The sequence below is a fragment of the Hyla sarda genome, chromosome 2 (genome assembly GCF_029499605.1).
Source record: "Hyla sarda isolate aHylSar1 chromosome 2, aHylSar1.hap1, whole genome shotgun sequence".
In the NCBI taxonomy this organism is placed as follows: domain Eukaryota; kingdom Metazoa; phylum Chordata; class Amphibia; order Anura; family Hylidae; genus Hyla; species Hyla sarda.
This window is the reverse complement of record NC_079190.1, coordinates 354,993,886-355,011,445: the sequence shown is the minus strand read 5'-3', so window position 1 is coordinate 355,011,445 and position 17,560 is coordinate 354,993,886. Positions and strand designations below refer to the sequence as shown.

Genomic DNA, 17,560 nt, shown 5'->3' with positions numbered 1-17,560 from the left:
CTTGGACTACCCTGGCTTCAACACCATTCCCCAACCCTGGATTGGTCCACTGGGGAGATCAAGAGTTGGGGTCCCTCTTGTTCCAAGGACTGCCTTCAACCGGTTCCCAGTACTCCCTGCCGTGACCCTGTGGTTCCTCCTGTATCCGGTCCCCCTAAGGTCATTAAGGACTCTGCCTGCCACAGGAAATGCCCCTCCCCCCCTCCCAGTTCCATCAGGCAAGCTTCTGTGTCCCCTCATGGCCCTCGTCCTGGTGTCACACTGCCCCGTGCCAGGTCTCGCCCTCTGCCCTCTCTCCCCATTCCTACTCCTGCGGTTCTGCCTGCCGTTGAGGAATCCCTCCATCCTTTCCCGGTGTCCTCATCCCAGGGGAGGCAGTTACCCGATAAAGAGAAGGGGAGACCTAAGGGGGGGGGTACTGTTACGCCTAGCGCTCCGGGTCCCCGCTCCTCCCCGGAGCGCTCACGGCGTCTTTCTCCCTGCAGCTCCCCGGTCAGTCCCGCTGACCGGGAGCGCTGCTCTGTCATGGCCGTTGGGGATGCGATTCGCACAGCGGGACGCGCCCGCTCGCGAATCGCATCCCAGGTCACTTACCCGTTCCCGTCCCCTGCTGTCATGTGCTGGCGCGCGCGGCTCCGCTCTCTAGGGCGCGCGCGCGCGCCAGCTCCCTGAGACTTAAAGGGCCAGTGCACCAATGATTGGTGCCTGGCCCAATTAGCTTAATTGGCTCCCACCTGGTCCCTGACTATATCTAACCTCCTCCCTTGCACTTCCTTGCCGGATCTTGTTGCCCTTGTGCCTAGAGAAAGCGTTTTGTGTGTTTAAACCCTGTGTACCAGAACTTCTGCTATCTCCCCTGACTACGAACCTTGCCGCCTGCCCCCGACCTTCTGCTACGTCCGACTTTGCTTCTGCCTACTCCCTTGTACCTCGCCTATCTTCAGCAGCCAGAGAGGTGAGCCGTTGCTAGTGGATACGACCTGGTCACTACCGCCGCAGCAAGACCATCCCGCTTTGCGGCGGGCTCTGGTGAAAACCAGTAGTGTCTTAGAACCGGTCCACTAGCACGGTCCTCGCTATCCCTCTCTGGCACAGAGGATCCACCTCCTGCCAGCCGGCATCGTGACAACACCAATACTCCAGTTTAAGGTAAACCAATTTCTATCACTTTATTAGAAATAAATATACAGAACAGAAACTATAAGTTATGTATACTCAATTAATGATAGTGGAGGGGTCAGTCAATGTAGAAATATACTAATGTATAGCAAGATAATAATGCAGTACACTCTATTGCAACCTGCCCAAAATATAAATAAATCAATTTAGAATGCACTCATAATCATAATATAAAATCACTAGTGCTGTATATAAGTGCATAGACAAAAGTACAATAATATTGCAATCTTCCAAGGAGGCTGCAAAGTCCAGGATATAAGCTTTTAGTATAATGCAATATGCAAATAATCCTATAAAGTGCAGGTATGGACTGAGAATGAGATATACAATGAGCAGGAAAATAGCAATAGTAAATAGTAATAAAATGAAAGGGAAGTTGTTGGCACTGCACAAATAGTATACACACCAATGCTGCACGATCTGACCCCAAAGGATGTTCCCCCACCTCACACTCTGACGCGTTTCGCCAAAGCTTTCTCAAGGAGTATTGGTGTATTATTATTTTTGGGCAAGAACTGTAGGTTTGGTAGAAGCATAGCAAACCTCTCCTGGACAGTTCCTGACACGGGCAGAGGTGGCAGCAGAGAACACCTTGGTCAGACTGGAAAGAACTACACAACTGTTTTTTTTTTATTCCAGGAAATCCACCTGGTCTTTCTTTGTGCTGTATGTGGTATTTCATTGTACAATGTAGGGTTGTTTTTACTGCTTGATTTTTATTTATTTATTGCTTTCCTTAAAGCAGACCTGTCAGCAGTTTTGAGCAGACAGGCTTTTACAGAGCTCAGGGAAAGGAATCTATATGTTCCTGATAAACATTTATAAACATTACTTCTGCGAGTACCCAGTGGGTGGGCTCTTCTTGTTAGGTGCCCAGAACTATCGGCTATAGCTGAGGGCAGGATCCAGCAGCAATCTCAAAGAACTTTTGTGCAAAATGCATTTATCTTACTCATGCATGCTGCATGTATGGACTCCCCATCCCAAGCTCTGTATGTGCCTGTCAGCAGGCTGAAAGATGTGCATTCAAAATATAACCCACCAACATTTGAAAATCAGAATACTGAATTTTATCGAATTTTTCTACTAATTTTATTTTTATCAATTATTTTTCTTTCTACTATATTCAAACTTTTTCCCTCATCAGCCACCCCCACCCCCCCAACCTCCTCCTGCTGCATAAATCTTCATCTCTGAAAACTAGCTCAGCTTTGTCCTGTGTCTGCAAGACAAGCAATACAAGTCATGTGAAGGCCAAATGCGCACTTTACTCGCCAGCCATCCGCCAGATCAGATCTTTTTTCTGTACAAGTCAGCATAGACTTGCAATCACAGCTGGTATCAGGGCAACATGTGAAAAGTCTTTTTAATGACAGTAACCAAAACAGCGCAATACAGATGTGTCAGTAAAGTTCATAACAGTATGAATTTACCTCAGAAGCACAACTTAGTGAGCCTACAAGAGTAGAGAACAGGTTCAAATCTTCCTGGCCAGGAAAGCATGCAATATAAAGGAGAATAAATGAAAGAAGGAAAAATGGGTATATATATGTGGAAGGAGGTGTGCAATTCGGGGTCCAGTTGGGCCAAATGAAATTTCAAGTGGGTTATAGATTTATAAAAGGGAACCTGTCACCAGACAGAGAGACACGCCACTCAAGCCGGCCGGGTGAGAAGCAGTCACAAGAAGCTGCCTCGAGGACAAGTTACTGGGTCCCAGCAGCATTTTTAAACTATGATTACTCTGGAGTGCCTAAGAGTCTCGGAGTGATTCATAGTGTAGGGGAATCACGATGCCTGCACCAGTTTTATGCTGCTCACAGTTTGTAGAGGGCAAGACCCTCTACTCCAAAATCTGACTATTTTGGGGCACATCCATCAAATGTGCATAGCATCACCTATAGAAGGGCAACCGCAGAAGCAGGTACTAATTCATAAGCATGGAAGAAGCGCAATGTAGAGCAAAATGGCTGTTGCCTATGTACGCCCCTGCTACACTCTGACCTTTTTATTCCCCTGTGAGGAGAGGGTGAGGAAAAAAAGAAGAGATGACAATGCTCCGGGCCTTTCTAAATTGCAGAGGTGTACCCTTTATGTGGAGGTATGTTACCTATCGTAATGTCCGGGTAGGTGGAGTGCAGGCCTGCAGTGTAATGTACGGAAACCTTAGAAGAGGTCTGTAGTCGTATAAGCTGAAAAGGCTGAGGAAAAAATTGACGGCAGCGGCGCTTCCAACCAAGAAGATCTGGGATTCAGGTGGTATAGTAGTTTCAATAGCTCGTTTATTGAAAACTTGGTAAAAAATACAAATAAGATAAATAAAACAAAAATACATGAAACGACAGGTGGTGGCAAGAAGTGTTTCGGGAGGGTAATCTCCCTTTATCAATTGCAAACAAGAAAGTTGTATACATAAGGGGTGAAGATCAGGCATTTACTCTGCTTTGGCGCCCATTTTACTGTATTTATAGCCTGATCTTCACCCCTTATGTATACGACTTTCTTGTTTGCAACTGATAAAGGGAGATTACCCTCCGGAAATGCGTCTTGCCACGACTTGTCGTTTCATGTATTTTTGTCTTATTTGTCTTATTTTTATTTTTTACCAGTTTTCAATAAATGAGCTATTGAAACTACTATACCACCTGAATCCCACATCTTATTGGTTGGAAGCTCCGCTGCAGTCAATTTTTTCCTCATTCTTTTCAGCTTTTAATTCCCCAGCATAGGTCTTATTTTGGCTTTATGGAAAGTTAATTAAAAAATAAATGTATTGGTCATGACACATTCTTTTGTTTCTTTCAAGTTGCTCATTTCATTGCAATCTATACGGACGATTAAGCCCCACTTTATAGTTGAATGAAAATGGACTTGCTGTGTGCCATCTACATGCATACCTCCTCAACAGCTTCAGCTTTACTATTCACAAAACAGTGCCAGGTGGACATTTTATATATTCTGATAAGCACTTTATATGCTATTTCCATTATGGCCACATTTATAAGGGAACATCTAGTCTCACACTTGCTGCCAATCTGTTAATTCTATGATAATATTCAAGTCTTGATGCCATATGGTGACATAAATGTAATGGAAATGGAGAGAGGTGTGCTAAAAATCAATTTGAAAAGATAAAAATTAAAGGGGTTATCCAGCCTAAGGTGATTTTAGTACGTACCTGGCAGACAGTAATGGACATGCTTAGGAAGGATCTGCGCTTGTCTTGGGGCTAAATGGCTATGCTGTGAGATTACAATAACACTGTGGCTAGCTTTTTGTGAACTTGTATTTCCTGCTTTCAGTTTTCTTGTTTGCCTACAAATCCCATGATTCCATTTTCCTCCTTCCCACACATCAGCCACCCCACCCATTGAAACATAAATGAGCTGCAGACCTGTGGTTTTCAATCAGGGTGCCTCCATCTGTTGCATTACTTGCAGATTGCTCTCTCCACCCATTGAAGCAGACAGGCTCCCTGTCATCAGCTGACTAGTGAGTCAGGTCTCGACCGCATTGCAAGCTGGGAGAAATCCGAGACAGCAGTCATTTTGTATGCTGTTAAAAATAAATATTGGGGTGAAAATCACATAAGAATTGTGAGAAAACCGTCACACACAGGTACAGACACTATATTATGAACTGCACTAACTTTACAGCCCCTGTAGCATAGTCAAATAAAAAAAATTCCTGGAATACCTCTTTAATCCTTTGGAGTTGGGGTTAGACTCCCCCACCCTCTAGAAGGCAGAAAAGGCTTTAAAGGGGTACACTGGAGAAGAAAGTGTTTTCAAATCAACTGGTGCCAGAAAATTATATAGATTTGTAAATTACTTCTATTTATAAAAGCTCAACAGTGTGTAACAGCTGCTATTTGCTTTGAAGGAAGTCATGTAGTCTTTCCAGTCAGAAACAGTGCTCTCTGATGCCACCTCTGTCCTTGTCAGGAACTGTCCCGAACAGAAGCAAAAACCAATAGCAAACCTCTCCTGTGCCAGACAGTTCCTGACATGGATAGAGGTGTTAGCATAGAGCACCGTGTCTGGCATTCACCCACCACCATCGGAAAAGGGTATAACTATCTGCCTAGGAGGGAAAAACCATCCCCCAACACCCATCAATGTCATATTCTGACATTTCAGAAAATCCCTCCACGTAGGTTGGATAAACATCAGACAGATTCGATGGTGTCAGGTATCTCAGAAGAAAACCATGGAATGTGCCAACAAAGTCAACCTGCACAACCAAATGTACCTTACAAAACAAGAACATACATTAGATCTCTAGTATTTTCTGCAAGTAACAGCCTAATATGTGTGTTTTTTCACTGTGTGGATAACAATGTACATAAATATAAGAAATCTGTGCATTAAGATTATTTCTTATTTGTTGACATTGTTTTTCGTATGCTTACAGGATGAGCAAATTGAAAGAGAGAGAACGTCGCATAGCATTGACGGAGGCTGCTGTGCTCTTGTGACTGTTTACTTCATGGGCAAACTATATGTAGCCAATGCTGGCGACAGCAGGTACAACTATGTGTTAACTTTGTATTATGAATAAGTATGTCACATGGTAAAGCAGTACAGTTACCACATATTGCATACTATCCTGATTTCAGCAAGTTTTTACTGACCACATGGTTTAGTACTATTGTAGCTATTGAGCAAGTATTAGGAAGCACGTGATAAATACCATAAAACAAACTGTTCTGAATAGCGGTAGAAGGAGGAAATATGATATCTCCAAAGCTTTTACTATATAAGAGGACATCGTATAAGATCAGAAGTGCTGAACCCAATGGATTGTCATTGGATGGACATAGGGGGGCATTTATCAAAGTTTGCTTAGGTATGCTAGTTTTTAGGGTTTAGTTTTTTTTTTACTTCCATTCTGCTTACGTGCGGCAAATTTACTATATTGTTACACGCCGCTAATAAATTTGTCGCAGCGACACTTTTTCTCTCACGAAAGCGAAATCATTAGTCAGTTTATGCTAGTTTGTGACAGAGCCCTTTGCGTCTTTGTTAAGCTAGCGTTCAGTACGCCCCTATTTATTTAATATAGTTTAGTTTGCAATGTCTAAAGTGGGTGGTAAACAGACATCTAAAACCCATCACCTTTCCCAACCTACTGCAGCCGAGCAGATTTTAGAAAATATGTCTGCGGCCATTGTTAGCCAGGTACCCTCAGAGGCCTCCATGGTTCCTCCCTCTCAAGATAAATCAGAATGTGTGGATTCTGGGGCACCACCAAAGAGGTGATTGCGTGCTGGTAAAAAAAAAGTTGCTCGTTGATGAGGTAAATTTTTTTAGTTTTTTTTTATGTTTGTTTGTATAAATTTGGTTATATTTTGAGTAACCTGTCAAGCATTTTTTTTTGCCAGTTGCCATTATCAACTTATATAGTATTTTTTTTTTTTGTTTCATGTTAATTTCACAAATTTTTTTAGTTTTAGGGTGTGTTCCCACCTGGCGTATACACAACTTATTTCACGCTGCGCAAAATTTACGGCAGCAGCGGGAAATACGCTGCGTATTCTTTGCTCACTATACACACAGGGCTTTCCGGCGGCAGCCCTATGTGTGCAGTGAGTTTTGGAGGCAGGGCTGTGTGCCGGCATGACTGTGACGCGCGGCTCCGCCTTCAAAACTCACTGCACACATAGGGCTGCTGCCGGAAAGCCCTGTGTGTGTATAGTGAGCCAGGAATACGCAGCGTATTTCCCGCTGCTGCCGTAAATTTTGCGCAGTGGGAAAAACACTGCATATACACCAAGTGGGAACGCACCCTAAAAAGGACTTCATATAGTTCAAATTTCGGCTTTTAATATGCCCTCTTGTTTAACCTATTTAACCTATTTTATTTTTGTGTTGTGTAAAAATTTCTATTTTCATATTTTAACCCCCCCCCCAAATTTTTTTTTTTTTTTTCGGATAATGGTTATCCATATTAAAATATCCACAAAATGTTCACAATCTTGGTTAAGTATATCTTAATATAAGTGAATTCAAGTAGAGAAAACAGGCATGGTCGCACATCCACAAATTGTATTTTGATCTAATTGCTTCTCAGCATAAATTCAAAAACTAACAGGTTGTTAGTATGCATTTTGATCAAGATGTACAAGCCCACTCGCCACTTCAAGGCCACCTACTTAGAGCGGGTCCCTAACGTCCCTAGCATACATCGGCATAGCACTGGGCGGCGACCACCACCACAACACCAGTGCCCACAGGGGGAACGACCCACTGGCAGAGCAGCCCCAATGCTACTCAAACCAGTCCCAGTGCCGCGCCTCCCCACAGACACGGTGCCACGGCAGCAATGGACGCCGCACAGCACCACACCAGTGTGAACAAAGTGTAAAAGCTCACTTACCATATGCTCCCAGTCAAACTGGGAGGCTACCAAAAAAGAAAGGGCCCTGAGTAGCTTCCTGCTCATTTATATAGGGTTGGGCTGAGGGGGTGGGGCAGAGTGCAGACCAAGTAAAAACCAACAAAAAAAGAAGGGGATAGAAGACACAATGTGAATTCAAGTAGCGAAAACAGACATGGTCGCACATCCACAATATGTATTTTGATCTAATTGCTTCTTAGCATAAATTAAAAAACGAAAAATGTACAAGCCCACTCGCCATGTCAAGGCCACCTATTTAGAGTGGGTCCCTAATGTCCCTAGCATAATAATATATAATAATATCTTAATATAAGTAATATATATAGTATTATAGCTTTTAAGGGGTCTGTGAATTTTTTTTCTCTCCCCAAACTGTAAAGCATGCAAATGTACTTTAATCTTTGAAGCTTACATTCTAGAAATTGCTGTGTACTCCCTGATGTGCTTGTAGGTCTAAGCATAGAAGCTGCAGGACATATTTCTCAAATTCATGAACAGTGAAGAAGAGATTTAGGAAAATAAAGGTTGTAAGAGATAGCACTTCTCATTAAAAATAGGATAATGTCCCCTGAATGTTGTCTGAAGATATACAAAGGAAATATGACTATGCCAGATCATTCTTGGAAATGTAATTCAAATAAATTTGTCCTCTGGGTGAAACGAATATTTTTTGCAGTAGCAAAAATGTTGGTGATGTAATAATATACTGGGTATTTAAGAAGTGTTTTGGAGAGCTGACAATACTTACTAGATGAAATATTTAATAGCTGTTAAAAGAAAAAACAAGAACATTTGGAGTTCTTTAGCTGTGTTTGGGGATAATTCAGGCAAGAATGTGTCTTTTTGTAGCACTACACAACTGATTAAATTTAAAGGGGTATTCCAGGCAAAAACTTTTTTATATCAACTGGCTCCGGAAAGTTAAACAGATTTGTAAATTACTTCTATTAAAAAATCTTAATCCTTCCAATAGTTATTAGCTTCTGAAGTTGAGTTGTTGTTTTCTGTCTAGCTGCTTTCTGATGACTCACGTCCCGGGAGCTGTCCAGCTCCTATGGGGATATTCTCCCATCATGCACAGCTCCTGTGACGTGACATCATCATTGAGCAGTTAGACAGAAAACTTCAGAAGCTAATAACTATTGGAAGGATTAAGATTTTTTAATAGAAGTAATTTACAAATCTATTTAACTTTCCAGAGCCAGTTGATATATAAAAAAAAGTTTTTGCCTGGAATACCCCTTTAACTTTGAAGTTACAGCTGCAGTCCAAAGCAAATACAATGAGCTCTCCGCAATCTTGTGGTCTGCAGCTGCCACTTAATAGTTCAAATCTATCTTGTAGTGCTACAAAAAAATTGTGTCCTTAAAGGAAATAATGCAAATTGTGGCTGCAGTTGGAGTGTTGAGAAGAGTAGTCTCTACAATACCTTAACAAAACAACTTTTTGTGCTGGAAATACACTAGAGCATGTAGCTGGATTATTTTGGCAAGATTTAAAAGCCTGCTCCAGGAATCAGAAGCAGGCAGGGGGCTCACTCAACCTAACAATATGGTGGAGTTAAGTGCTGGAAAATGCCGCCAAGTGGCTCAGGTAGTGCAGCTCATCCAGGGTGGCAGATCAATGCAAGCTGTGGCAAGAAGGTTTGCTGTGTCTGTCAGCATGGTGTCCAGAGTATGGAGGTGTTACCAGGAGACAGGCCAGTACATCAGAAGACATGGAGGAGGCTGTAGGAGGGCAACAACCCAGCAGCAGCAGGACCGCTACTTTGTGCAAGGAGGAGCACTGCCAGAGCCCTGCAAAATGACCTCCAGCAGGCCACAAATGTGAATGTGTCCACTCAAACGGTCAGAAACAGACTCCATGAGAGTGGTATGAGGGCCCAACCTCCACAGGATGTTTGGTATTTGCCAGAGAACACCAAGATTGGCAAAGATTCGCCACTGGCGCACTGTGCTCTTCACAGATGAAAGCAGGTTCACACTGAGCACATGTTACAGACGTGACAGAGTCTGGAGACGCCATGGAGAATGTTCTGCTGCCTGCAACATCCTCCAGCATGACCGGTTTGGCAGTGGGTCAATAATGGTGTGGGGTGGCATTTCTTTGGGGGGCCGCACAGCCCTCCATGTGCTTTCCAGAGGTAGCCTGATTGCAATTAGGTATCGAGATGAGATCCTCAGACCCCTTGTGAAACCATATGCTGGTGCGGTTGGCCCTGTGTTCCTCCTAATGCAAGACAATGCTAGACCTCATGTGGCTGGAGTGTGTCAGCAGTTCCTGCAAGAGGAAGGTATTGATGCTATGGACTGGCCCACCCGTTCCCCAGACCTGAATCCGATTGAGTACATCTGGGACATCATGTCTCGCTCCATCCACCAACACCACGTTGCACCACAGACTGTCCAAGAGTTGGCAGATGCTTTAGTCCAGGTCTGGGAGGACATTCCTTAGGAGACCATCTGCCACCTCATCAGGAGCATGCCCAGGCATTGTAGGGAGGTCATATGGGCACATGGAGGCCACACACACTACTGAGCCTCATTATGACTTGTTTTAAGGACATTACATCAAAGTTGAATGAGCCTGTAGTGTGGTTTTCCACTTTGATTTTGAGTGTGACTCCATATCCAGACCTCCATGGGTTGATAAATTTGATTTTCATTGATAATTTTTGTGTGATTTTGTTGTCAGCACATTCAACTATGTAAAGACGAAAGTATTTCATAAGATTAATTCATTCATTCAGATCTAGGATGTTTTATCTTAGTGTTCCCTTTATTTTTTTGAGCAGTGTAGTTGAAAAGAAATGTGGAAGATGTGCCATAGTAACCATTAGGGTTGGTTATTGTCAGATATGTATTGTCATTGTCAGACGTCTAATGTGAGTAACATGTTTTGATATGTGCAGGGGTCCCTGATGCGCATCTTTTGGGCACATACTGTATTTATCTGGCTGTATTGTTACTTGGCTATGGTGGAGTGCTGGTTGGCCCACCTTAAAACCATATAAGCAGTTGGTAGTTCTGTCTTTTGGTCTTTGCATCTGTTTTCTTTATTTATTGATGTGTACCGGGGACAAATATTTATTTTTGTTGCACTGTACCCAAAGATACTGCCATATCGGGTCAATGCATAGGGTGATGGAAGCAAGCTTCGAAATCAGCCCCCGTTCTCAAAAAAACATTTAATATATGGTCCCCAGATAGGGGACGTATCAGATATTAAACTGATAAGAACAGATACAACACTTGATCTTAGCCAAAAGGCAGAGAAGCCATGGAAGGAAGATTTTAATGTAGAAATGATAAAGTTTGTTGAGTTTACTGAGCTGGGATCTAGCCTGCAGTGAATACTGTAGTACGTTCAGATGTTTCACAAAATCCAGAACAATGTATAGTAAAATATATCTAGGTGGAGTGGAAGTGAGATGAAATACAAATTTTATGGCACATTGCATATTTTTTACATTTTCAGCATGCTCATTATTTGGTGGGAAAAGTTGCATATTTTCTGTATGGATTTTTTTGCAAAGGGTAAAATCCGCAGTAAGTGGATAGCTGAATCTGCCACTAAAGTAGCATATAACATGGGTGGATATTGGCATACATCCACGGCAAAATCCATGGTGAAAAAAGACTCTGCTACTTCTGAACATGCCATTGTTTGTATTATCTACTTCCTGCTTCGTGGTTTTGTACTTATATTTCGCCATCTATTTACAGAGCCATCATCATTCGACAGGGACAAACCATAGAGATGTCACATGAGTTTACTCCGGAAACCGAAAGGCAGAGGCTTCAATTGCTTGTAAGCACACTACATTCCTATTTACCTATCATACCCCACTAGTAAAGTTCTGTCTTTACGTGAATATTTCCTGTGTGTGAACACTTTGCAACTTTACTTTCTGATGTATTTTTGACTAGAATGGGGAGGACATTTCCTGAAATAAAATTGCAAAATGTGCATCTTACTATTACTGCATTTCTGAAACACAAAACCACAACATCCTTGACAAGTCAGTGTCTGAAAATGGTCATATGAGCCTACTGAATGTTCCTGTGAGTCAGGTTTAGGAACTTGTGACTTTTACAAGTGGTAAAACTCCCATAGTGCCTGTAAGACCATTCTAGCAATTGCCTACTTGAAAGGCAGATTGAAGGAGACCAGGTTGCTACCCCTGACACAGTCTCAGCAACAATGCCAAGAGGAAGTACCAAGGCAACAGGCATACATCGTAGTCATACAGTACGCAGATTGAGGCAGGTGGTACTTTGTTAGACACAGTAGAATGGCAAAGTTCAGAGCAGGCAGCACACAGGAAAATAGGGGTGGTGTTATGCCAACTGGGTATGTGACATACAAACAATGAAAACACACCTTAGCAGATAGCAAGAACGAAAAGCAACTTATTACGTACAGTACGTCCATATTGATGGAGAAGGGTCATAAAAATTAATGCTTTATTTATATATAAGTTTTATAACAACTAGTGAATGGAAAGGTTACCCATAGCAACCAATCAGATATCAGTTCAAAGCAATTGGATGGGATGTGTATGTGTGTGTGTGTGTATATATATATATATATATATATATATATATATATATATACACACACACACACAATTGCACCAGCTTTTTTTTATTTTGTGAAATATCCATCTCATCAGGTTACAATTGACTGGTCATTTAAACCATTCCCCAATCCTTCTAGGGCAGCTCAGAAAACTTTCTAGAAATCCCTGTTTTAGAACACAATTGCAAAAATCTCCAGAGAGATGATCTGTTATGTCAGACCTCAAGGTAGATTAGATCGAAAAGGTTCACTGTGGCTAGGCTATAGTAATTTTTACCCTAGGGGGTTAATAGTTGAGTACTAGATACTGCAAGGGTATGTTCACACAGCGGCATCTTCACTCGTGGAATTCCATGAGCGGATTCTCCGTCAGGCATCTGCCACCAAAAATACTTCGGCGGTAGGACCGTGTGGCACTGCTCCTTCACCATTGATAGCTATTCTGTGCAAAGAATGAACATGTTCCTTCTTTGCGCTGAACCATTCCGCAGTGTGAATGGGTCTCGCGGAAGATCCATTCACATTGATGGTACTGTTCACTGTGAAATTCTACTCCTGGAATTCCGCTCACGGAATTCCGCAGTGTGAACGTACGTAAATGTTGGCACCCCTGAAATTTTTCTAGAAAATGAAGTATTTCTCACAGAAATGGATTGCAGTAACACATGTTTTGCTATACACATGTTTATTCCCTTTGTGTACTGGAACTAAACCAAAAAAGGGAGGAAAAAAAGCAAATTGGACATAATGTCACACCAAACTCCAAAAATGGACTGGACAAAACGATTGGTACCCTTTCAAAATTGTGGAAAAATAAGATTGTTTCAAGTATGTGATGTTCCTTTAAAATCACCTGGGGCAAGTAACAGGTGTGGGCAACATAAAAATCACATCTGAAAGCAGATAAAAAGGAGAGAAGTTCACTTAGTCTTTGCATTGTGTGTCTGTGTGTGCCACACTAAGCATAGACAACAAAAAGAGGAGAAGGGAACTGTCTGAGGACTTGAGAACCAAAATTGTGGAAAAATATTAACAATCTCAAGGTTACAAGTCCATCTCCAGAGATCTAGATTTGCCTTTGTCCACAGTGCGCAACACTATCAAGAAGTTTGCAACCCATGGCACAGTAGCTAATCTCTCTGGGCGTGGACGGAAGAGAAAAATTGATGTCAATGCAGGATAGTCCAGATGGTGGATAAGCAGCCCCAAACAAGTTCCAAAGGTATTTAAGCTGTCCTGCAGGCTCAGGGAGCATTAGTGTCAGCGCGAACTATCCGTCGACATTTAAATGAAATCAAATGCTATGACAGGAGACCCAGGCAGCACATCATTCTCCTGTTTACCTAAAACAGAATGAGACCTACAAAGAAAAGAACACAGTAGCCACAGTGAAATATGGTGGAGGTTCAATGATGTTTTGGAATAAAACCAACGACCTCCAAACCAGTGGAAAATAAGGCGCTGAGGGACCAGTTGATGGGTAGAGCAATTAGTTTATTCCCAACATGCAACGCGTATGCCTGATGAAGCACTCTTGCGTGAAACGCGTTGCATGTTGGGAATAAACTGATTGCTCTATCCATCGCCTGGTCCCTCAGCGCCTTATTTTCCACTGGTTTGGAGGTCGTTGGTTTTATTACATTTTATTGTGGAGTGGCAGCAGAGGGATCCACATATATGCCCTTCTCCAAGTTGTGCTGGCCTTTGCACAACTTATATTGGTAAGCACATTTTTTACCATCAATATTTCTTTTATCATCATTTATCTGCACCATGGAGCGCTCCTCTTTGTCGTTTTTGCAATGATGTTTTGGGGTTGTTTGCTGTCTCTGGCACTGGGTGCCTTGAATGTGTGCAAGGCATCATGAAATCTGAGGATTACCAACAGATTTTGGGTCGCACTGTACAGCCCAGTGTCAGAAAGCTGGGTTTGCGTCTGAGATCTTGGGTCTTCCAGCAGGACAAAGACCCCCAAACATACCTCAAAAATCACCCAGAAATGGATGGCAGCAAAGTGCTGGAGAGTTCTGAAGTGGCCAGCAATGAGTCCAGATCTAAATCCCAGTGAACACCTGTGGAGAGATCTTAAAATTGCTGTTGGTAAAAGGCGCCCTTCCAATAAGAGAGACCTGGAGCAGTTTGCAAAGGAAGAGTGGTCCAACATTCCGGCTGAGAGGTGTAAGAAGCTTATTGATGGTTATAGGAAGCCACTGATTTCAGTTATTTTTTCCAAAGGGTGTGCAACCAAATATAAAGTTAAGGGTGCCAATAATTCTGTCCAGCCCATTTTTGGAGTTTGGTGTGACATTATGTCCAATATGCTTTTTTTCCTCCCTTTTTTGGTTTAGTTCCAATACACACAAAGGGAATAAACATGTGTATAGCAAAACATGTGTTACTGCAACCCTTTTCTGTGAGAAATACTTCATTTTCTAGAAAACTTTCAGGGGTGCCAACATTCACGGTCATGACTGTACCCTAAAAGGTTCCCTTATGCTAGGATTATAGGGAAAGATTTATCAAAACCTGTCCAGAGGAAAAGTTGCCCAGTTGCCCATAGCAACCAATCAGCCCTCTTCTTTCATTTTTAACAAGGCCTCTGCATAATGAAAGAAGCAATTTGATTGGTTGCTATGGGCAACTGGCCAACTTTTTCTTTGCACTGGTTTTGATAAATCTCCCCCATAGTACTTATCTATTAACCAAGCTAGGACTCACGAAATAACCCCTGAGGGTAAAAATTACTTTAACCCTAGCCACAGTGAACCTTTTTGAGCATTTTACAATGTATTTATACCAATGATCTAATTTACCTTGAAGTCTGATATTCCTTTTATTTTGCACTTACTTTTCCTCCAGAGATGTAGAAGGTTCTTTATCAGAGACCTCGTTGTTAGATCATTATTTTTCTATATATATATATATATATATATATATATATATATATATATATATAAATATATATATATATATATATATATATATATATATATATATCTTTACTCTGTTAGTGAGCTGCTCGCAACCCATTTCTATAGATGGGCTGTTATGTCTAAATCTCCATTATCTCCCCTACAATGGCAACAATGGCACCAGGCAGTAAGTTTCCATATGATACCACCCCACTGGTAGCAAAGATTGTCCTCATGCCTGGTAACTTTTAGTTTCATGACATTTCACTGACTTCTTTGATGTTTGAGAGGTTTGGCGAGTCACCTCCAGATCAGACTATTGTATTTTGGGATACTTTTTAAAAATGACTGTATTGTTATTGGAAAAAAAAGTGAATACTTTGTATATTGTAAATTATCTTTCAGGCCTCTTTGAAGCCAGAACTGCTGGGTAATGAATTTACTTGCCTTGAGTTTCCAAGAAGGATTCAGCAGAAAGAGCTTAAGAAAAGAATGTTGTATCGTGACCACACCATGACAGGCTGGTAATATAACCTGTATTTAATAATAGGATGAAGTGTAATAAGGCTCATCATGTTAGAAGTTAGAAGCATTACTGTGACTTTAAGTAAACTTTCATCATTTGCATTGACATGTTAAAAGGTTTGATTGACTGAGACCCCCCACCCTTCACTAGATGTAGCCGGGAGCACTCCCCAGCTCACCGCTCAATCCATCTTGTTGCAGGAGCCAGTCTGCTGCAATAAGTAAAAAAAAAGTAGAGAGCCAGGGAGTGAAGACTAAAGTTTTTTTTTTTTTTTACTTGACAATAACGTTTAGGAGTGTATCGTAGAAATTTAAGATCTGTTATCTTTTTATTTAAAGCAAACCCACAGTTGTCTCTAATCCAACCGGAAAGTCCTAGTTAATGGGTGATGTTCCAGGACTGTGACCTATACATCATATTGTCTGTATATTAATTCACAGTACATTATGGAGGGATAATGCTACTTTGTTTATAGTTGGATTTGCGTCAATCATCCTGGATCTAGTGGGATATTCCTGGATTTCAAACGCTCCTCTATCTACTTGCTTATGCATTCTGCCCCAACCAACACCAAGTTGACATCCTTCCACATTGGATAAGGGTGGTGCTCTGTAGGTGTTTAGGCACTGATCTGTTACCGGAGGGCGTTAGGCACTGGGTGTGCTTGGATGGGAATTTGGTGTGGTCAGAGGCATGGGTTAACAAAAATGGCCATGGTATGCTGCGCACACAACCTTATATGTCCCTTTTTTATTTATTGAAAATTGGAAGGTATTGTTGAAGGATTTATGCATTTTTGATATTTTTTGTATTGCTACAATGCATCTAAACCAAACAAGAATCCTGCAGTTATGTGTTACTCCTTCCCTTATGTGCCTCTCTGTGGGAAATGGAGACACAAAGGTCATCATAGAAGCTGTAGTTACAAAACAGTAACATACTATTGTAGTACAGGCATTGTAGCCTTTATCTTTCAATGTTTTGGGCACGGTCTGGTTTGCAGTGTAAACTCATGAGAAAGTTTATATGAAGTATGACAGTCTTTTATCCCTTACACAACAATGCCCATGTTGTAGTGGCCTAGGACTTCTATAAAGACATTTCAACAATGATATAATATTTACAGTTAAATAAATGTCAAAAAGGTAGTGTTTGAGGTAGCAGAGAGGGGAAGGAAAAGCGATGTCTGATCACGAGGGCACTGGGACCCCCAGTGATCATAGTAGCATAGTTAATAAGGTTGAAAAAAGACCAGAGTCCATCAAGTTCAACCTATATCCCTAATGAGTCCCTACTGAGTTGATCCAGAGGAAGGCAAAAAAAAACCTCATACTAAGGGTAAAAATTCCTTCCCGACTCCAAATATGGAAGTCAGAATAAATCCCTGGATCAACGTTCTGTCCCTATAAATCTAGTATACATGACCAGTGATGTTATTATTCTCCAAAAATGCATCCAGACCCCTTTTGCATTCTTTTACAGAGTTCCCCATGACCACCTCCTCTGGCAGAGAGTTCCACTCTTACAGTAAAGAACCCCCGTCTGTGCTGGTGTAGAAACCTTCTTTCCGCAAGACGTAGAGGATGCCCCCTTGCTATATACAGTGACCCCCCGGCCTACGATGTCCCCTCTCAGAGGCCCTCACATGTAGAAGGCAGCATCAAATTTACGATGCTTTTGTATGTCGGGGCCATCGCATAAACGGCTATCCGGCAAAGCAGATTGCTTCAGCTGCCACCGAATAGCCATTTAAGGTGCCCCGTGTGGTCTGGTGATGATCACTCACCCGTCCCCAGTGCACTGGACCGTCCTCTTCAGGATCCCCTGCATCGCCGTCGCTCTCCTCCGTTGTCATCACGTCGCAGCGCACGCCGTCCCGTCATCCAATAGGAGCGGCATGCGCAACGACGTGATGACGGCGATGAAGAGCGACGATACCATGCAGCAGAGACTGTCCGGAGCG

At 42.1% G+C, this 17,560-nt stretch overlaps 1 protein-coding gene and 1 non-coding gene across 2 annotated transcripts in view; one reads left to right on the top strand and one right to left on the bottom strand.

The window, feature by feature from the left end:
- PPM1J (protein phosphatase, Mg2+/Mn2+ dependent 1J) overlaps positions 1-17,560 on the top strand; it is a 113,551-nt gene that overhangs the window by 54,460 nt on the left and 41,531 nt on the right. Inside the window, exons 4-6 of the mRNA XM_056558300.1 lie at positions 5,593-5,705; positions 11,304-11,388; positions 15,477-15,595. Of these exons, the coding sequence (XP_056414275.1) occupies positions 5,593-5,705; positions 11,304-11,388; positions 15,477-15,595 (317 nt within the window). The remainder of the gene's footprint in view (positions 1-5,592; positions 5,706-11,303; positions 11,389-15,476; positions 15,596-17,560) is intronic.
- On the bottom strand, positions 10,669-10,859 carry LOC130359536 (U2 spliceosomal RNA). Its single transcript, XR_008890252.1, has one exon. It is a non-coding gene; the product is annotated as a U2 spliceosomal RNA (small nuclear RNA).